General features: G+C 36.6%; 1 protein-coding gene across 1 annotated transcript in view; it reads left to right on the plus strand.

Moving 5' to 3' along the window:
- The window catches only part of LRP1B (LDL receptor related protein 1B), a 924,684-nt gene that overhangs the window by 401,704 nt on the left and 500,369 nt on the right, over positions 1-22,611 (plus strand). Inside the window, exons 29-30 of the mRNA XM_059704885.1 lie at positions 18,287-18,427; positions 22,087-22,212. Of these exons, the coding sequence (XP_059560868.1) occupies positions 18,287-18,427; positions 22,087-22,212 (267 nt within the window). The remainder of the gene's footprint in view (positions 1-18,286; positions 18,428-22,086; positions 22,213-22,611) is intronic.

Raw genomic sequence — 22,611 nt, forward strand, 5'->3', positions numbered from 1 at the left:
GTCTTTCCTTTGTGCTTACCTCCCTGGTGTTTCTTCTTCTTTTTTTTTTTTTAATATATTTTATTGATTTTTCACAGAGAAGAAGGGAGAGAGATAGAAAGTTAGAAACATCGATGAGAGAGAAACATCGATCAGCTGCCTCCTGCACACTCCCCACTGGGGATGTGCCCGCAACCCAGGTACATGCCCTTGACCGGAATCGAACCTGGGACCCTTCAGTCCGCAGGGTGACGCTGTATCCACTGAGCCAAACCGGTTTCGGCCCTGGTGTTTCTTCTTATGAAGACAATAGTCCTATTGGATTATTGGATTCAGGCTCCATCTTTATAACCTCATGTAACCTTAGTTACCTCTTTCAAGATCCTATGTGCAAATACAGTCACATTTTGGAGGTAGAAATTCAATATATAAACTTTTTTTTTTGGGGGGGGGGGGAGGGTTGGGGGCACAAAACAGGGAAGGCAATATCCAATTTAGCCCTATTTAGACTTTGCTTAAGCTGAGCCTCTTAATATGTGGGAAAATTATTCTCTTAAAACTTTGTCCTAAACAATGTGTAAGTCAAGGTTTAAAAAATAGTGTTTTCTTTTAACATCGCTAGTCTCACTTGTTTAAAATGGTGATAGATTTAAATATGAGTTATAATGTTTAATTTTCCCTGTATTAATAGGTAATTTATGTACTTCTTGAATTTGGTGGTCACCGGCGAAGTGATTACCACAGACAATCAGCATTATTTTCTTTCCACTGCCAAGAATTTCCATTACTAATAACTAGTGTAGGAGAAGGAAAATGATTTTCCCTCTACCCTTCTAAATTGTTGGCACATATTGTTACAGAAGACTGGAGAGAAACCAAGCAATGCTTAGAGAAATAGAGTTACACTTTATTGCACATGGGCCTAGAGAAAAAAAAAAAATCTTTCAAATTCTGAGCAACAACATGGAGGAAGTTGTCCCTTTTTATATCTTTTTCAGTCCTTTGTCTCCCAAATATGGGGTTTTCCGGTCTCCTCTGCAAGTTCTTAAAGAGCCCTATGTGCCAGGGCTTTAAGACCTCAACCAAAGGCCTGGCCTTGTGCCAGCAGTGATAACTTCGTCTGGGGAAGGTTTATGGCCTCTCTAAAATGGGAGTAAACAGGTCTTGCAGGACCAGACAATTAAAGGGGCAGTGACTAGATTCAGATTGCTAGCCCCCCAAAATGTCTCTTTTTCCCCATCAATATCTCTAGTAATAAAAGAGGGAAGGCAGGTTAGTATGGGAGTGGGGAGGGCAAGTGAACAACCAAAGAACTTGTATGGATGCAATGGACACAGACAGTAGGGGGATGAGGTTATGTGCTAGTGCAGTGATGGCGAACCTATGTCACGTGTGTCAGAGGTGAAACACGAACTCATTTTTTTGGTTGATTTTTCTTTGTTAAATGGCATTTAAATTTATAAAATAAATATCAAAAATATAAGTCTTTGTTTTACTATGGTTGCAAATATCAAAAAATTTCTATATGTAACACAGCACCAGAGTTAAGTTAGGGTTTTTCAAAATGCTGACACGCCGAGCTCAAAAGGTTCACCATCACTGTGCTAGGGGGTGGGAGTGGCTGGGGAGAGGACAATGGGGGGAAAGGAGATATATGTAATACTTTTAACAATAAGGAATTGAATTTTTTAAAAAAGATAAATTAATAGGATACTAAAACATAAACAATTTAATTCTATATGTTCAGGAACCCCATAAATATTTGAGATTCAAAAGGTAACCAGGCTATTGAGTCTTATATAGCATCCTGAGTAAGAAAAGAGATAGGGAGGGGTCTGTGGTTTCAAAGCAGGGAGGCAATTCGTGTGAAAGTGAGTAGAAATGTTTGGTAAACATCCCCTGCCATGCACAGATGAAAAAGTCATCACTGATAAAAGCTCTTTTTCTGGTATAGGACCCCTTTCAAATGTAAATTTCTCCTACAAAGAGCAAGTTCTACTCTGTATACAGAGCTTCTCTTGTGTCTGTTTAAAAAAATAATAATCAGCTCAAAGTAATTCTTATGCCAAAGAGGCTCATTTTGGGGTGGCACTTTCTGCTAGCAACAAGAGGAGTAGTATAAAATCATAGAAAAAATAGTGCAGATTCATTCATCATTCTGACAAAGTACTTCCATATACATTCCTATTGACATTATTTATATTTTATTATCAGTATAGTCACATGTATGTATCAGATTTTCTATACATTTTTTCTCATTCTTTTATTCCATATAGCTATCAATAACTGTCCTTACCATTTAAGTCACTTGGCTAAATATGTCGTGTATTATATAAGGCTAGTAAAATTTACCTCATTTATGGATGATAAGAGGAATACAAGAATCAAAGAGTAAATGTCACAGTCAAATATTCAAGCAGATTTGTGTGACTCTAAGCCACATTCTCTCACCTACTCTAGTGACTCTCAACCAGCCTGGAATACCATTCATGACTGGCATTGGTATATGTATGGAGGATAAAAGTAAACAAGACATAATAATTCCTGTCCTGAGGAGTCTTGTATTTTAAACAAGGAGACATACATGGAAATAATAAAGTGCTATAGGATTATGAATGTTATAATAAAATTATAAACAGTCCACAGAATAATACAAAAGATTAGGTGAGCCACTCTACCTCTTAGGGACAACTGCAGTTTCCAATAGAGGTGTCATTTGAGCTGAGTCTAGAAATCTGTGTATGTATCCATTATTCACGTAATCAAAATCTAGGTGGGTGTAGCAGTGACAGTTAAGGATTTTAGATGGAGGAAGTCAATTGACTGAAAATACAAAAAGGTATAGAAATGCCTGACAATCATTTGGAAAATTTTAAATACTCTCAACTCTATATTAACCTATTAATTGGTATCTAGGGTACATGGTAAGAGGAAACAGATAAAACAGTGCAGATACAAACACAACTGTGATGCAAAATGAATACTTAATTCATACGTAAGTAATTAAAATATTCAAATAATCTGCTCTGTTATTGGAGTTGAGTAATTCTTCATCCCTTCCTTTCCCTGCCCCTCTTCTTCTTTCCCTTTTCTAATGAAGACAATCTTAGGTAACATCAGTTTGCGTTAAATGAACTCTACCTTTTTCCCCCCTAAACATCCTTGAAAGCAGTTATTTGGAGTTGCCTTGTTTTTTCAGCTTATTCTTTCTTCTCACTGTCATTTCACCTTCATCATTGCACAAAAAATCAAGTTCACTGGCAACACAGTCAAGCCATTAACTCAGAAATTAAATTACCTGCCATTCTCAAGCTTTCCTCCCTATAACCCCAGACTGCCCCCTCAGCTCTCAATGAGGCAAGTGTCTCAATATAACACTGAATGGAAGGAAGTTAGGGTCATATCTGTCAGTTCAAGGTCACAAAGGCTTCAAAGCAAAATTCTTGACTTTGTTCTGCAGTGTTTTCCATCCTACTTCCACTGTTCTTCTCCAAATTCTCTGTTTAAGACGAAATAAAAATTGAAACAATTCTTAGGAGAAGGAAGAGCAAAGAGACATCTAGTTCTGTCACTCACTGCCCGGAGACACAGAGTTTCGCACAGGGCTTCAGCCACTGCAGAGCTGCCCCGGCAACAGAAGAGCAGCTCACAGGCTAATGGACAGCTGTAGGCAGACATACACGTCTCTGACTGTCCAGCTGGAGGGGCGTTTCTGATTTGTGATAGGTGCAGTGTAAAAATGTAATGGTGTCTAGGTAATTATAGATGATAGACTCATTCTGATGGGTAGCTATTTCTCATATTCACAATAGTTTTAATTAGTTTTCTTCTGGTTATTGTCATCCATGTCTTTTCTGAAACATGGTTAATCTATCCCTGGGAATTGAACGTTGACTGCAATTCAATATTCCTGGAACATGGAGCACTGGGGGCCGTTACAGATCAGGTGATGGCAAGTTAAGTGGGCATCAAATCATGGAAGGCCTTCATGCCATGCTTAGAGGTTTGACACGGGAAGCCAGGAGAGAGGTTTAAGCATCAGGATGGCATGCTTCAATTGATAAGGCACTGAGATCAGCAGTTTCAGTAGGAATGGAGGGGGATAAAATATTCCTTTGGAGAGATAATAAGGGTGAGGTCTTAAGTGGACTTGCTTGGAATTAATAGGTACCTGGGAGAGGCCATGGAGGCAAGGTGGGGGGAAAAGATTTCCGTCTGGTATTTACTTCTTATGGTTGAGTGGGAGCTATTCTTTATGAGAAGTTGTCTTAGTTGGTTCAGGCTGCTATAACAAAAGAAACTGGGTGGCTTAAACAACAAATATTTATTTCTTATTGCTCAGGGGACTGAGATGTCCAAGATCAAGGCACCAGCAGATTTGCTATCTGGTGAGAGCCCACTTCCTAGTTCACAGAAAGCCAGGTGGTCTTGCTGTCTCGCACTGGAAGGGTGGAGAGAGCTCTCTTGGGTGTGTGTTTTTTATAAGGGCACTAATTCCATCCATGAGGACTCCACTCTTACAATCTAACCACCTCCTTAGGCACCAGGCTTTGGGGATCAACATTCAACATATGCATTTGGGGCATCACAAACATTAAATCCATAACAGATGTTTACTGGGAAAGAAGCATACATGGAAAAAATAAAATGGATTTTATTTTGGTAATGTAAAGTTTGTGGTGACTTTGCTCTTAATACTATGGGAGCTGAAAACACAGAGCTCTTAAGCCCTCTCCCCAACATGCACTTCTCCTGAAATTCTCTGATTTCTCGCTGCGGTTTGCATCTAGATTTGCTGCTGTCATCCTTGGGTCTCTATTCATCATTGCATGGGTGGGGTTCTTTTTGTCTATCTCCCCTGTTTTCTAGTTCCTATATTTGCTAATTTACTACCTTGTTCTACTGAAGTACAGCCTCCAGCAGCTTTCTGAGAAAGGGTGCTTGTGAGGTAAATTTATCAAGGCAATGTCTGAAAATGCTTTTATTCTACCCTAATATTTGGTTGGTTGGTGTCTTAGTAGGTTTGGATTGCTGTAACACATTGTCATAGACTTGGTGAGTCAAACAAATGTTTATTCTCACAGTTTCTCACAGTTCTAAAGGCTGGGAAATCTAAGATGAAAGTGCTGGCAGATCCAGTGTTGGGACTGCCTGCTTTTTGTTTGCAAGCGGCATGTTCTTGTACCCTCGCGTGGAGGAGATCAGAGAAAGAGGGAGGGTTAGCTCTCTTCTTCCGATAAGGACACAGTGGTCTCCTCATGGGGGCTGTGCCCTCATGACCTATTCACCCTCCCAAAGTCATCTCACTGGGGTGGGTCAGAGTTTCAATATATGAATTTTTTTTGAGGGGAGAGGGAGGCAAAAACATTCAGTCCATAGCAATTGAGAATGGAAATCAAGATTGGAAGTAATTTGTTTCAGATCTTCCAAGGTATGCTTAATTGTCTTCTGAAAGGTAATGCTACGTTTGAGAAGTCCAGTGCTAATTCTGCCTCTGTACCCTTTTATTGTTAACTATTTTTTTTCTCTCTAGGTACTTATGAAATCTTTTCTTTGTCCCTACTATTCTGGCATTTCATAATAATGTGTTTCTGTTTTCATCTGTTTTTCTGGGAATGACTTTGGTTATTTTAATCTGAAAAATGATATTCTTTAGTTCTTGGAAATGGTGTTAATTTTTGTAATGATTTTTTCCCCTCTAATTCTCAAAGATCTCTTTCTAAAATCATATAACTTGGGCAGTGAACTTTCTTTCTTTCTTTTACCTTTTTCTTTTCCTTTTTTATTTCATTGAGGACTTTTTCGACTTTCAATTTTCTATCAAATTTTTTACTTCAGCCATAAGAGTTTTAAAATTTATGAGTTTAAATTTTGATTTCACAATTTCTTTTTTCATACTTTTTGCTCTTGCTTTAAAAATGAAATGCCTATTATAAATTTGAGGATATTGGATTTCCAGTTAAGATGGCAGTGTCGGTAAACGTAATATTCCCATCCTCCCACAACCACTTCAAAATCACAACTAAACTACAGAACAAACTGAGTCTAGCTGAATGGAAGTCCTACAACTAGGGATTTAAAGAAGAAGCCACATTAAGACTAGTAGGTGGGGCAGATGGGAAACTGGCTGGGCCCACACCCATATGTGGCAGATAAAAATCAGGAGGGATATTTTAGCTGCAGAAGAGTCCATGAGAAGTGAGGGATCCCAGCCTCATATCAGGCCCCCCATCCCAGGGTTCCAGTGTCAGGAAAAGCAGTCCCCATAATGTCTGGCCATAAAAACCAGTGAGGATTGTGGCTGAATGACAGGGAGGGCTTCTGGAGTCCCAGGCAGTTCCTTTTAAAGGACCCATTCACGGACTTACTAGGATTCACTCCCTTTGAGCTCTAACACTGAGGCAGCAGCCCAGATGGCACCAGGTACATACAGGGGGGAACTGAATTTTCTGTCATCCAGGCAAGAGATGTGTGGTGCAGCTTTCTCCCAGACAAAAGTGCTATTCCTTTCCTGAGCCCTCCCACAGCAAAACCAGCAAGCAGGCAGGCACCATATCTGTCTCCACCAACCTGGCTGACACTGTTACCCCTACCCTGGTGATTTCCTGAATTCCCCACACAACTTGCATACCTACCCAAGGTGTTCCCAGTGGTTTTTCCATACAAATAACCTGTTCTGGCTCACACTTTAGACTTTGCTAAACTCTCTCAAACAAATAGCATCTGGGTTCAGCATACCTCATATCTCTTGCTAAGTGTCCCCAGGCCAGACACTAGGAGCAGCCCTCCTTGGTTCACCACTTGGTCTCATCTGGGCACCTCCAAGCAGATGATAAGTAGCAGCCATCTCTAGATGGCTTTGTAGCACATACCGGGTGGCCTCTGGCAGATGTCAGTTGGCTGATGAACTTGGCCTGTGCCTTCTGGGATGCCCCAGAGCCAGAGAACCTGATTGACTGTTTCAGACCATGTCGAAACATCACCCAGTCACATCGACAAGAGACACACTCAAGGGACAGACTCAGTGGGCACCAGAGCCATCCTGAAATAAGTCTTTCTCTGTTGGGTGGGCCCCTGCATAGCTGATCCTCCACAGTGGTTGATAGTCTGTGGTTGAAACCAGTCATGCTGCCAGTGGCCCTGGGGATAAATCCCTCCCATTGACATCCCAATACTAGTAACAATCAAGGCTCAACCACAACAGGATGTGCCCATAGTCCAGTTAGTGGAGGGGGCTACACCTACAGTGTTCAGCTTAGATGATAAGTGAGGCTATGACACTTGACACTACAGAAAACCTACTACACAAGGCCACTCTATCAAGCCCAGGGGATGTAGCAGTCCTACCTAATTCTTAGAAACAAACACAGGTAGGCTGCCAAAATGAAGTAAAAAAAGAAACTTGTCTCAAATGAAAGAACAGAACAAAACTCCAGAAAAAGAAGTAAATAAAATGGAGACAAGCAATCTACTAGACCAATCTCTGATTGTAAGAATGCTCAATGAACTTAGTGAGAACTTAAACAGCATAATAAAGGACATAGAAACCACAGAAAATAACCATGAAAATAATCAGAAATGAAGGATGTACTAATTAAAATGAATAATAATTTACAGGGAATCAAAAGTAGAGTAGATGAAGCAAGCATCAAATTAGCAATTTGGAAAAAAGGAAGCAAAAAGCAATCAAAACATTAAAAAAAAAAATTTTAAAAAAAGTAGATAGTGTAAGGAGCGTCTGGGACAATGTCAAGCATGCCTACAATCGCATCATGGGGCGGGGGCAACAGGGGGGGAGAGAGGCTGGAAGGAAAAGAGAGAGAAAGCAAGAATTTGAAAAAATAATGACAAAAACTTTCCTAACCTGGTGAAGGAAATAGACATACAAGTCCAGGAAATGTGAGGCGTCTCAAGCAAGATGAACTCAAAGAAGCCCATAATAACACTCCTCAAAATTAAAATTCCAAAGGTTAAAGACAAAGCGAGATTCTTAAAAGCAGCAAGAGAAAAGCAGTTAGTTATCAACATGCCAGTTCCCATAACACTATTAACTGATTTCTCCACTGAAACTTTACAGACCAGAAGGACTGGCAAGAAATATTCAAAGAGTTGAAGAGCAAGAAACTACAACCAAGATTACTCTATCCAGCAAAGTTATCATTTAAAATTGAAGGACATATAAAAAGGTTCCTAGACAAAGAAAGCTAAAGGAGTTCATTATCACCAAACATGCATTATATGAAATGTTAAAGGGTCTTTTTTAAAAGGAAGAAGAGTCTGTTCAGTGTTGCTTAGTGGTTGAGCATCGACCTATGAACCAGGAGGTAATGGTTCAATTCCCAGTCAGGCACAGGCCCAGATTGTGGGGGCTGTGGAGGATACGGCCAATCAATGATCCTCTCTCATCATAGATGTTTCAATCTCTTTTTCCATCTCCCTTCCTCTCTGAAATCAATCAAAATATATTTGAAAATAAAAAAAATAAAAAGAAGAAAAACAAAGTTAAAAAGTATGAAAAATAAAATGGCAACAAATACATATCTATCAACAATTGAATCTATAAAACAAAATAAAAATCTGAGGATTTAAATTATTTGTATTTTGTTTTGGTTTGATTTCTGTTGCTTCTATCTCCCCTGAGTATTTTTTTTCTGTTTATTTATTTAATTTCACTCTTGGTTATGGTGTAGTTTTTCTTTAATTATGTGGTGTTTCTTGGCTGGTTCTTCAGCTTTCTAATAGTGATCAAAAATTCTGAATTCAAGAGGAGAGCTTATGCAATTGTCACATCATTAAAATAGCTTTATTAAACCTTTTTGGAGATGAAGATTTCCCCAATAATCAGATTCTTCAGAGTATTGGGGGGACAGTTTCTCCCAAAAGTGAAACCCCTTTATGTATTCTATGGGGATATTGGTCTAGATCATTGGTTCTCAACCTGTGGGTCGCGACCCCTTTGGCGGTCGAACGACCCTTTCACAGGGGTCGCCTAAGACCATCCTGCATATCGGATATTTACATTATGATTCATAACAGTAGCAACATTACAGTTATGAGTAGCAACGAAAATAATTTTATGGTTGGGGTCACAACATGAGCAACTGTATTTAAAAGGCCAGAAGGTTGAGAACCACTGGTCTAGATGCTAGCTTCCTTAGAGATTGGAGAAAGTGATGTAGATTAGAGGTCTCATAATTTAGCATTTAGGTCTGAGGTCCTTAATCCTAGTTGCACAATAGAATTACCTAAGAAGATTTGAAAAATCTTGTTGTCCTGCCACAGACCACAGCAATCTCAGAGTGGCTACCAGGTGTTTCTTTTTAAAGGTCCCCCTGGTGTGTCTCAGGTGGAGACTGCTTGACCAGCAAATATCAGCATCACCTTGGAACTTCTTAGAAATGCAAATTATCAAGCCCCATTTCAGATTTATTGAATTTTAAACTCTGTGGTGGGGCCCAGAAAGCTTGAAAGGCCCTTCAGCGGATTCTAATTCACACTCAAATATGAGACCCACTAATGTAGATTATCAGTGAATATCTGCATTTATATATGACATTCACAGCCTCAGTTGTCTTTTATTTTTTATTTTTCTTTTTAATCTTTAAATTCTTTATTAGTTAAGGAATTACAAATGTGTCCTCACCCCCCCCCCCATTAACCCCCATCCTCCCCACCTCCACTCACGCTCTCATCCCCCTGTTGTCGTGTCCATTGGTTTGGCTTATATGTGTGCATACGAGTCCTTTGGTTGATCTCTTCCCATTACCCCCACCCTTCCCTACTTTCCCTCTGGGGATTGATAGTCTGATCGCTGTTTCTCTGTCTTTGGATCTGTCCCTGTTCATCACTCTATGTTGTTCTCTATAGTCCACAAATGAGTGAGATCATGTGGTATTTATCTTCTCTGACTGGCTTATTTTATTTTTAGTGCCATTCCTGGTGTGGTCATCTTCTTCAGAGAATAAATCTTCCATCTTTGACCAGACTTCAGAAGGACCACTTTCTTAGCTGTGTAAACCATTTTCTAACTGCTTCTAATTAGACTAAAGACAAATCAACTTTTTTTGTTGTTGTTGCATTTATCTATTAGAGGTCTTAAACTCTCCAATTTCTGATCTCTTCTGAATTTCTGCAGTGCAAATTAACTTGCATCTAGATTCCTCCCATTGCAGGTCTAGATTTTCATTTTATCTATTAAGCCAGTCAACAATTATAATCTACTTTCAACCTACTATTTTTAACAGCCATGGACTCCTCTCCTATTTCTCCTCTTTGTAGGCTTATGACATTTTCATTGCTTTCTTGTAAATTTTGGGATTTTAGAAGAGTAGAAATAATATAATTGCCATATAAAATACAGGACATCCAGTTAAACTGAAATTTCAAATAAACAACAAACATTTTGTTTTGGTATAAGTATGCCCTAAAAAGTTATTTTTCATTTATCTTAAATTCAAATGTAACTAGGCATCTTATTATAATTTCTATCTATAATAATAAAAAGTTAATATGCTTATTAGGCCAGACATCATTCCGGACGTCCTTCCTGACAAAGCCAGGGCCAGAGGGAAGACAGCCGGGTCCTCGGTGCCTGTGGGCGGCCCAGGGGAAGCCAGCTCGGGGTCCCAGGTGCCTGCCAGCAGTTGGAGGAAGAAAGCCCAGGTCCCGGGTGCCGGAGGGAAGCTGGTGCTGGCAGCCGGGGAAAGGAAGGCATACTCTTGCACGAATTTGCATGCATCGGGCCTCTAGTTTTAAACATAAAGGGCTATAATGTTTGAGAAAATCTAACTTTAAAATGAATCTCAACAATTGTGGTGATATTCACTAAAATAAATATTCTAAATATTTAAAAAGTAAGTTATTCATTTTGATGATATATTTTAAGTAGTAATGCGTTATTAAAACTTTATACTTCTAATTTTAAAATGTATTTACTGAAATATATATTGCAACTTGCTTTAATTTGGGATAAAACTTTAAGTAAGTTTATATTTATTAAATAACCTTTGCATTGCAAAGTATAATGTTATCAGTTTCTGTGGGTTACTATTTTATGCACAGAGCAATGCAGTGGAAAGAGCATTGCAATTCAAGTGATATCATCTGAGAATGAACCCACCTCTGTGTGACCCTGGGGAAGGTCATCTTTTGACCTTCTGGTTGCTTATCTTTAATAGATGTTTTAATACATTACATCTCAGTACTGATAATTAAATGAAACAATCAGATTCGCTTATGTTCAAAGCCTAGCAAAGGCACTAGAATTTACTAGATTTTAGTAAAGTTATTCTCCCCGCCCCGCCCCCACCCCCACCCTTGAGTGAAGATTTTAAAGACTGTATGGTAAAAACAATTTATATTTATGTTACTTTTGTAATTCTTTTTTCATATTTCATCAAATTCTTTACTGTCTCTATTAGCAAATGTATTAATTTGCTAGGGCTGCCATACAAAGTCCCACAGATTGGGTGACTTAACAGAAATTTCTTTTCTCATTATTCTGTAGGCTTGTGCTGTGGGAATTTTTTATTTCTTCTGAGGCCTCCTGTAGGTGACTATCTTCTTCTCCCTGGGTCTTCACTCTATGTATCTGTATTCTAATTTCCTCCTCTTATAAGGACACTAGTCATGTGGATTATGACCTACCCCAATGGCCTCCTTTTAAATTAATTGCCTCATTTAAGGCCCTGTCTCTAAATATAGTCATAGTCTGACATACTGGGAGTTAGAACGTCAACATATGAATTTTGGGGAAGACAATTCAGTCCATTGCAGTGAAATACATAGTTATTAACAACTAGAGGCCTGGTGCACAAAATTCATGCATGGTGCAGTCCCTAGGTCTGGCTAGTGATTGAAGCATGAGCCTCTGGCATGGAAGGGCAGGTCCCAGCTGACCTCTGGACCCTGAGAAGCATCTGGAGCCCCGGAGCCCTATGCTCCCCCCTCCACCTGAGTCATGGCACCTAAGTCCCCATGAAGAGATGCAGTAAGCGCAACGAAACCCCGCAGGCCAGGGCGCAATGTGGGCCTCTTGGCTGCCAGGCAGGCAGTGCACTCTCTCCCCGCTGGCCATGGCAGACCAGCCCCTGCAGTTCGGGCAGGTGCAGCCCTGCTCACCCAGAAGCCCATTGGGGCCAGCAGCACCCACTGCCAGTGCCTCATTGCTGATGCCCGCCATGTTCCGTACCACCCCCTGTTGGTCAGTGCATGTCATAGTGAGTGGTCGAACTCTCAGTCAGAATCCTGGTGGAGGGGGCAATTTGCATATTAGGCTTTTATTATATAGGATTACTTGCTAGTAACTTAAGCAAACAGCTTTTGAATTGTGGTAATTTCTGAAGATTCTTGTGTATTCATGTTAATAACAATGTGAAAGAAACAATTGTGAATCAAAATACTAATTACACCATCAAAAGCAAAATTATTTCTATTAGAGGAATCTTTATAAAGGATAATATTTATAAAGAAATATTTTTAAAAGATAATATCAATAGGGATTGGGAGAGATGGGTTTATTGAAATGCTTTCAAAATTATGAATTATCATGAGAGATATTTTGGGGGATATTTATTTTCCCAATCATTGAACATGTATTTAGGGAATTTCTACATTATACTCAGTTTAAAAGAATGCAAAGTATTGTGAAGAATACAAAGAAGTACAAGATCCTTGCTCGAAGGAATTTTCATTTCTGGATAAGAAGTCTAAATTTGTACAAGTGAAAAGAATAGAAAAAGCAACAAAATAAAACTGTATGATTCTGTCCTTACAGGCCATAGAACCAATGAGAAGGAAGATATGGTCTGTGAGATATGCTAGTCTGAGATATTTTGCTGCGGGTGGGGTTATACTTGTGCAATGATGGAATTATGGTAGAATTATGCACAACAGTAAAGAAACAAACAAAATAAATAACTGAATTGTATCTATATTCTTCACATCACTAATAGCAGTGTTCAGTTATGTCTTTTTTTTTTTTTTAAAGAAAACTTAACATGATACACATCTTCTTAACAAGTTTTTAAGTGCACAGTATGGTATTGTTCACTGTAGGCCCTACAGGTCTCTAGAACTTACTCATTTTATGCAAATGACACTTTATGCCTGTTAAATAGCAATTCCTCATTTCTCCCTCCCCTCAGCCCTTGATAACCACCATTCTACTCCCTGTTTCAATGAATTTGAATATTTTAGACTCCTCATGTAAGTGAAATCATATAGTATTTGTCCTTTTGTCACTGGCAAATTTCACTTAGCATAATGTCCTTGCATTTCATTCATGTTGTTGCATATGGCAAAATTTTCTTTATCTTCCATTTTTTTTAAAGACTTTGTTTTGTTAGAGCAGTTTGTTTCATAATAAGATTACAATACAGAGATTTCCTATATACCTTTTATCCCCCCCCACATGCATAGCCTCCCCGATTCTCAATATCCCCTCAGCAGTTATTTCCTTCTTTTTAAAGGATGAGTAATAATCCATTGTGTGTATGTATGTATATGGTTATCTATCTATCTATCTATCTATCTATCTATCTATCTATCTATCTATCTATTTATTTGTCTGTCTGTCTATCTACACACACATATATATCACATTTTTTATCCTCTTATTCTCTGAAGGACATTTATGGTGTTTCCACACCTTTACTATTGTGAATAGTGCTGCAGTGCATATTGGAGTGCTGATATCTCTTCAAGATTCTGACTTCAGTTCTTTTGGATACATACCCAGAAGGGGGACTGCTAGGTCATATGGTAGTTCAGTTTTTAATTTTTTGAGTAATCCTGTTTTCTGTAGTGGCTGTGCCATTTTACATTCCCAGCAGCAGTGTACAAAAGTTCTTATTTCTCCACATCCTTTCCAACATTGTTATCTTTTTTTAATGATGATTGTCATCCTAACTGGTGTGAAGTGATACCTTATTGTGGTTTTGATTTGTATTTTCCTGATATTAGTGATGTTGAGCATCTTTTTCCTGATATTAGTGATGTTGAGTATCTTCTCATATATCTGTTGGCTGTTTGCGTCTCTTTGGATTAATGTTTAATCAAGCCCTTTGCCCATTTTCAATAAGTTTGTTTTTTTACAACTGGTTTATAGGAATTTCAGTGATTTCTTTTCTATGTGTTTATTTCTTGTGTGTCTCTCTCACAAGAACATAAATCTATGAAGGTAGATATCTTGTCTCCTGTCATGTTTTCATTATCAAAATTAGTGCTTTACAAATAATAGATGATCAACATTAGTGGAATATTATGATGTGATAAGATTAGGCTGAATGCATGCATTAAAGGGAGGATGAAAAGACCTAGCAGTAGGTAGAATCAATGTAGTTTATATAGTGATTTAAAAACCTGATAGAGAATTTTGTAATTGAGGTAGTATATTATTAGGTAGTTTTAAGAATCTTGATCAAGAACTAGAGATGAACCTAAATAGTTTTTCCAGGATACTTGTGGCTCTAGTTTCATGCTGGTCACTACTGTTATCCAAATCCTCATAGTCCTTCATGGGCACCAGATTCTTTGGTCATTGTCCTCAAGGCCATGGTTCTTTGTGTTTAGTCCTTCTCCTACTTATTTCCTGACTCTGTATTATCCCATAAAAATATAATCGGACCATTAAATAACACCTTGAGTCTGCCACAGGGTGGCTACCTTCTAGTAGTTAAGAAATGTTTTTCTTCTTATTTTTTCACTAATTTCCTGTAGCAATAAGAACAATGCAACCAGAAATAACATTTTTATTATTTTGCCATAGAGATTTGTTAACATGTTCAGTTTTAAATGGATAGGGTCCAGGGTCATGATAAGTGATATCATTGCTGACTGAAACATGAGAATTTGCGGAGAGAGATATTATCTTAAAAAATCACTTACCCCTTTTTCTGTTTAGCTCTAATGTTGCCATAGAGTTGCTGCTCAAGACACATTAGGTCTTAGGAAAGGTCATCCTCATGGTTCTCAGAGTCAGAGCTCTTAGCCTCACTCAATCATCTATGTCCTAGCGGTGAAATGTTTTGGTATAGAAGACAGAAGTGTGTTGTGTGGCCTACTTTAAAAACCTAACCAGCATAGCCTTTTTCTTGAGTCAGAGAGCGGTCAGTCCATTAGACTCTGAATTCCATACTTTAGGTAAATTCTTATTATTTATTGATTGTGTCCACATGTTTTATAAATTTTGTTTCTGAAATAATATACTTGTAACAACAAAGCAAGTAATATAAAAAGACTGTTATCATCAGCAATATCTCCTAAGTCAACCTTTTCACCCCAGTCACATTTCACAGGTAAATCTCTTATTTCTGTCTATTATTAGTTTTCTGGGGTTACTAATAAACATTCTAGGTGATATTTCAAAACAACTAATTTTTTATTTATTAACTTTAGATGTCATGCATTAGTTTGCATATATGCTATCATTTATATTACCCTTTTCTTCTCCTTTCAAAGGTTTCTAAACAAATTTGCTCAATCTCTATTTACTTATCTATTAAAATGACTCAATTTTTCCATGATATTCTTTCTTCTTTCTAACCACATTTTCTTCTTGCTTTGCATGTTAAATCTTTAGACAACTCCACTTTTATTTTTACACTAGAGGCCCGGTGCACCAATGGGGGCTGATCTGAGGTGGGCCAACCGGGGGGAGGGGCTGAGGGAGGTTGAGGGGGGCTGGTTGTCATAGCACCTGGTCGTTCGGGCATTCCAGTTGTTCTATTGTTTCGGTCGCTTGGCATATATATATATGGTTTGCTAATGTTTTTAACATTAATGTTGTATACTGTAATTACAGTGAGTCCTCTGTGTTTTGTTTAAAGACTGACTTTAAAATTGAAAATAAGTAAATGGCATTTATTAGGATTATAGGACAGATTAGAATTAAAGGGTAGGATTACATGTACTTATTTTTTTAGTCTCTCTCTCCCTCCCCCCCCTCTCTCTCTCCTTATATCTCTCTATCTTTATTTCCATCTCTTTCTCTCTCATTCTTTTTATTTTTTCCCTAGAGATCTTACTCCCAGTGTTTCCAGGCTCATGATCCAGTATGGACAGCTTTTTCCTTATGTTTAATGCATATGCCTTATTCTGGAGCTTCCCTTTGCCATCTTGCTTTGTTCAATTTTCTGTTTCTTAGATTCCATGGCATTATTTTGACTTATTTTCTCATTTTGCTCAAGTTCCAGCTTTCAGTTTCTTCTTAAGAGTTGATGGCTGATAAACTTTGAGATAACCCCCCCCCACCCCCCACGTATAGCCCTCTACCACCACCACCCCACCCCCCGCCCACACATACAATCTATACAGTTAGTTAATAGTTTGGTGTAGAACTCTAGCTTAATTATAATTTCCCCTTATAATTGTGAACGTATTGCTTTTCTGTTTTCTTGTTTCTAGCATAGTTGAAAAGAAGTCTGACATAGGTTTAACTTATACTCCTTTGAAACTTATTTACCTTTTCCTGTCTGAGAAGTTAAGAAAAAGGTTTTCTTTAAGCATCTTAGTCTAAAATGTCACACACACACACACACACACACACACACACACACAGGCACATATGCTCATGTTTTCTACTCTTTTTGCTGGTGGGTTACTTGGAAATGTGGTCCTCATATGTTTGGTCTCAGGACAGGGAGTGGGGGAAATGGTAGTGGCATTACTTGTAAAAGTAATGTCGCTCATTCACTCTATTTTTAATCTTTCTGTTGCTTTCACCCTCTTATTTACAGGCTGGAATCATGGTCACCCAGAATTCTGTGGAGAGCGATGGCTTCCCTTCCTCTGTTGCTTTTTTCATGTTGCAACTCTGCCCATTTCTCCATTTTCCTGTTTCTATCCACATATCACCTTTTATACATGCTTTAATTTTCTTGTTTATTATATGGGTTCATTTTTTTTAATCTTTTATGTTTCTACATTTTTATCACAGTGGTATAGTAGAAAAAATAGAAGCAAAAACACATGTTTACTCCAGTCAAAATTTCTACCTTTTTTTATTCACAGAGGCTGTCACTATTCTTATGCAAATTTGTGTATAAATAAAAGCATAAGTGAATAGACTACTCAATTTCACTATCCTACTCTAGGTGCCATATCTGAATGTCAAGGGAGAGAACACTAAGCTTTTTCCATGAGAAGGAGATTAACTTAATAGACTGAAATCAGTGTTTGGTCTATAACCTGGGGTCACTATTCATTCTCTGACCCAGGGAAACCTACTTACTCTCTCTTTACCTCAGTGTTTTTAACTGTAAAACTATTTAATAGTAGTAGTACTTACCTTGTAGAATTATTATGAAAGTTAAATGAATTACCGATATTGTTTAGAATTGTGCATTGCATGAAATCAGATGCAGGAATGGATGATTATTGTGACATCTGCATTATTACTGTTCTTGCCATACCTGAGGCTATGCTTTGGTTCAGTCAAAATATCATGGCTTTTAAATGAAAATAATTGTTCCTTGAAGGTAAAGACTATATTGTTTTGTTCGCAGACATAAATAAACTTATTTTCACTTCTAGGTAGAAATTGATTTGATCTCAACTGTCACTTGATTCTTGTTGAAAAGTATAAAATTTATCCAAAAACTTTAAATTAAGAGCTTTGTTTTAAATCGTTGCATTACCTTAAATTTTTGTTTAGTGTACTCAGCCTGGAGTCTTAGAAAGAGCACATGTTTTATAGACAGGAAGACAATATATGTAAATTTAATTGAGAAAGTTAATGTATATGAATATTATATTGTTTATTGATGAAAAGAGAAGGATAATAGTTTTCTGACAGGTTTGCTATGACAATATAAAATAATATAATAATAAATGTGTGATTTCCAGTAAAATGCTAGTATCCTGAAGGTCAGGACTGTTTTTTTTTTATCTGTGGACATTGCAGAATCTCTGTTACTAAGTGAGCACTCAATATGACTTAATAATGTACAGTAATAAAATTTTGGAGAAAGAGGCATAAACTGTTGAAAAAATTAAAAGAGATTACTATAACTGTAAAGAACCCAGTAATGGAAAGTACTAATGGTTAAAGGCTTACACACTTTAAACAACAAGTTAAAGAACAATCTTTTTTGTACTTGCTTGGGTATTTTGTTTGAGGAGGAAAATTTAAACACTAAAATGTCACTATGACTTGCATTTATAAAGGTAAAAGTGATTTTACCGCTTCTCGTAGAAAACAGAGATTGAGACTGTAATAAAAGAAAACAGAAAGTATTACAGTTTAATAGCTATTTATTATTAAATAAGATGATTATCTGTTCCATAAAAAACCTTTTCATTTTTATAGATAAGAAACTATGGTGGGCAGACCACAACTTAGCTCAGCTGGGAACCTGCAGCAAAAGAGATGGAAGAAACCCCACTGTCCTGAGAAATAAGACTTCAGGGGTTGTACATATGAAAGTGTACGATAAAGCAGCACAGCAAGGTACGTCGCACTGAAATGAGCTTGTGCCGCCTTTTGAATATATGATGTTCTCTTTTTTCATATTATTTTCTCAATTCAACAATTGACGGTTCATATTTTTTCTTTTAACATAAAAAGGGATGAAAGTCAAATTCTGCTTAATACTAGAGAAGAAATTACTTTCATACAAGGTCTATAATGAGCTTGCAAAACATTAGCAGAGCTGCCCAGGGATTCATACTGTCGTCAGGTCTTCGAAGCGGGTCTTACTCAGTTTTTTATTACAAAATAGAAGAATAAGGGGAAAAAAATTCCAGCAAAATATTTGAAATGTACAATTAAGCCCAGAAACGGAATGAACTGGTCGGCTTCTAATGGGCTAGGTTGGCATAAGGATTCCATATCCACAAGCACAGCATTATCGGCTCTAAACATTTTGCTTTTTTTGTTTTTGCTTGTCTAAATGGTGTGCAGTGAAATGGAGTGAGAGAACTAGCAGATGGTTTACATAGGTGGACTTGTCACATTGCCCATATGGCACTTAGTCCAGAGATGCCAGCCAGGACAGCCCCACACCTGCTAGTCCTTTCTTAGTTTTTGCTCCATGATCTGGGATTAGCAGAACTCCTTTCAGAGAAAATAAAATATAGTCACTGTCACGAGAATCGCTATCTTCATGTATCTTTAGTCCTAGGAAAAAAGTCAAGAAAATGTATTTTGTATCTAAGGTAGGTGGGCATGTAGATCCAAGTAGAGAAGAGGAGAGGGAAGAATAAGGAACCAAGGGGATCATCAATTTAATACTCAGTTGATAATCACTGAGGCAGGATTTGTTGGAGATATCAATTGAGAGACAGGCCTGCACATCGAGAGACAAATGAAGACCAGATTCATGGTTGCTTTCCCTGGAAAAAGCATGGGCCAAATTTGGGCATGAAATCATTTTTTTTTTTACAGGAACAGCAGGAATCATATTTCTTTTTCATAAACTAAAATAAATGAAACATTTTTAAGAGAAAGCAATTGCTGTAAAAAACCACCTGAAGTGATTACTGTGTTTGTTCTTTTCATGGTTGAGAAGACACCAGCACCCAAACTCATCAGCACAAACCTGTATTTGGTGCCTGACATTTATTTTGGCCATTGTCTATCTATAATAATGAGCAGCATTGTTTTCACTAGCAATTTCATAATGGAACATTTTCTGTATCAAAATAAACAACTTAACTGGCATTCAAGTCGAGGGGAGTAAATTATTAATTGGGAAAAAACCACTGGTACTCAATAAAATATGACATTTGTGTGGATTTTAATACAATAAATAACCTTATAGTATCATGATAAACGTCAATTCCTAGTTAATACTTGAAGAGATTATATCGGAAAACACACATTAGAAAATATGAGAGACAGAAAAATATGTTTCTAAACAGTTTTTTAAAAATCTATATTCACTTTTTCTAAATGTGACCAAGTATGTATTTTGTTTGAATTTGTAAATTAACATATTACATCTAATTTTTCTAGATACAGTTTCAGTAAGTTTCTGGGAGAAAAATTTTAGTGTAATATTCTTGGCTCATTTTGTTCATGGTAACATGATTTCTCTTGTCTTTTAAGGATTTGATCAAATAGATACAGATGGGTATTCTACACCTGTGAGAGTGTTACCAAACTGACAAGATCCTCTAGGAATTAGAAATTAATGGTATAATATGAGTAAGCTTAAAGTACAGTGAAAATAGTATTTTTAAAGAATAATATGCTGATAAAAGCATCTGTATTAAAGATAATCCCATTAACAGAATTACAGCAGGTAGCTTAAAAGCTTCATTAGTATGAAATATGAACAATTTAGGACTCCTTAAGATGTTAACATTACTACCTCTTTGAATTTCAAAATACAATTAGCTACTTCATTTATCATTTTTGACATAGATCACTGGAGTGCTGAGACTTCTTGGTAGTGAAGTGGAATTTCTAGCTCCCACTAGAGAATTGAGGCATGAGGTCTGAAAATCAGCATCATTCCAAAATATTAAGCCAAGCTCATATTTCATACTTGCTAGATAATTATTACCTAAGTTGTCACTTTTAAATATTACTCTAATATTTTCCTGTAACAAATCCATATTTAATCGGCAAAGATACATATTGTTAATAATGACCAATTTCCTTTTCTTTTTTATTTTTCTCTCCTTCACTATCAATTTTTCCTTAGAAACTAAACAAATTGTACATAAAGTGTGTATTGTTGTACAACATAGTTGTTCATTTGGATTAATTTTATTATTTATAAAAAATAAATATAATACAATATATATTGCTATTATTCTAACTGTGTCCAAATATGGTGGATCTCCTGATAAGAAATCTCCCAAATTGAGGGTATTTCATACTTCAAAAATGACAGAACTCATGACAGGTTTGATTGACAATTAAATTCCATCAGACTGTCTTTACTTCAGGAAAGCAGAAATAATGAATTGCATTGGTACTTTGAATTATCTATAGAGCAATTTTGATATATAGCTTTCATCATGCTTTGTAATTCTCACTGGATTTATTTCACTTCATATCAGAGCTTGAACATCCAGTAAATGACATTGCATGTCTTAGAATAATAAAATTGTTGTAAAAATTGAATATTTAATGAACTTACTAGGTGAGATTGTAAATTACTTAACTTCACTCTATCAGCTTTAACTAACACACTGAATCTAGTAAATGCAATGGAACATCTTCATAGAATGCCTACCTGTGATTATCTGACTAATATTTGTCTTTGCCACTACATACAAATACGAGAGTTAATATGCCAGTTAATTAGATGACTACTAGAGGGTGTGCTTTAAACACATTTGGGGAGAATTATGTTTCTAGGAATGGCAAAACTTATTCTCTTGCTTTCAAAAAATTAATCAAATTTATATATACCTTCTTTCTTTCAATGGCATAATCTTTGAGTTGAATTAATAATATAATTTAACAGCTATTTATTTGAGACATTTGATTAAAATATTCTTGAAAAGGAAGTACCTGTAGAGTTGTAAATAAAACTTAGAAGTAAAAAAATAAAGATTTCCTGTTTACGTGATCTTAAAATATTACAAAGGTCTATGGCAGTATTCATGACAAATCAGTTTTCTTTTGCTGCTCTGTAACTATGAATCTTCTCATATATCTCCCTTTACTTAAAAATTTTTAATGACTATTTTAATTTATTTTCAAATTTATTTTATTGACATACAATAGAAGTATAACAGTGTATAAGTTTAAGGTGTACAGTATGTTAATTGGGTACATTTGTATATTGCAATATGGTTACCACTGTATCTTTAGCTAACACATCTATCATGTCACCTTTTTGTCTATGTGTGTCTATGTGTGTGTGTTGGGAACAATGAATATCTGGTCTTAGCAACACTGAATTGTATTCCAAGTTAAATTGATACTATAAATTGATTATGTTATTATTGTCTATAATCAGTATGCCATATTCTAAATCTCCATTTATCTTTTTGGAGGGGCAGTTTTCAACTGTATCCTGCTCCTTCAAATTATTCAATAGAAAACAACTGCATTTAGAAATCAACAATAGCACAATATTTGTTCAAATTATTGACAGCAAATGATATATTTTTAATTTTGTTACTTTCCTTTGTTTCTCATCAATGCAGGCAGCAATTCCTGCCAGCTAAATAATGGTGGATGCTCTCAGCTTTGTTTACCAACCTCTGAAACTACAAGGACTTGCATGTGTACGGTGGGATATTATCTCCAAAAGAACCGCATGTCATGTCAAGGTATACGGTTTTAAAAAATTTTAGTTCTGATTCATTTACTTATCCTTGCAGATATTAGGCAACCAAAATCAGATAAAAATTAGAAAACAATATTAGCTTTTTATTAGTACAGTAGTACCCCTAATAAGTACCATATGTAGAATTTCAAATATATCTACAATATTTTCAGTATCTCTGTTCTTGTGAAACTTTCTAAGTTTTTAGTTATTTTCAGGAACTACAGTTTATTATCACACTTTTAACCAAATCCAGTCAAAGCCAACTGAAACTTGAAAATAGGTAAAAACAAACAAACAGTGGTTGGTTTGCTACAGTTATAATCTAATTGGGATGTAGTTTATTTGAAAGTAAAAAAAAAAAGTTTATATTTACTTTCTTTCAACTATTTATGAGAAAGTA

This window comes from Myotis daubentonii, chromosome 7 (assembly GCF_963259705.1).
Source record: "Myotis daubentonii chromosome 7, mMyoDau2.1, whole genome shotgun sequence".
Lineage (NCBI taxonomy): Eukaryota > Metazoa > Chordata > Mammalia > Chiroptera > Vespertilionidae > Myotis > Myotis daubentonii.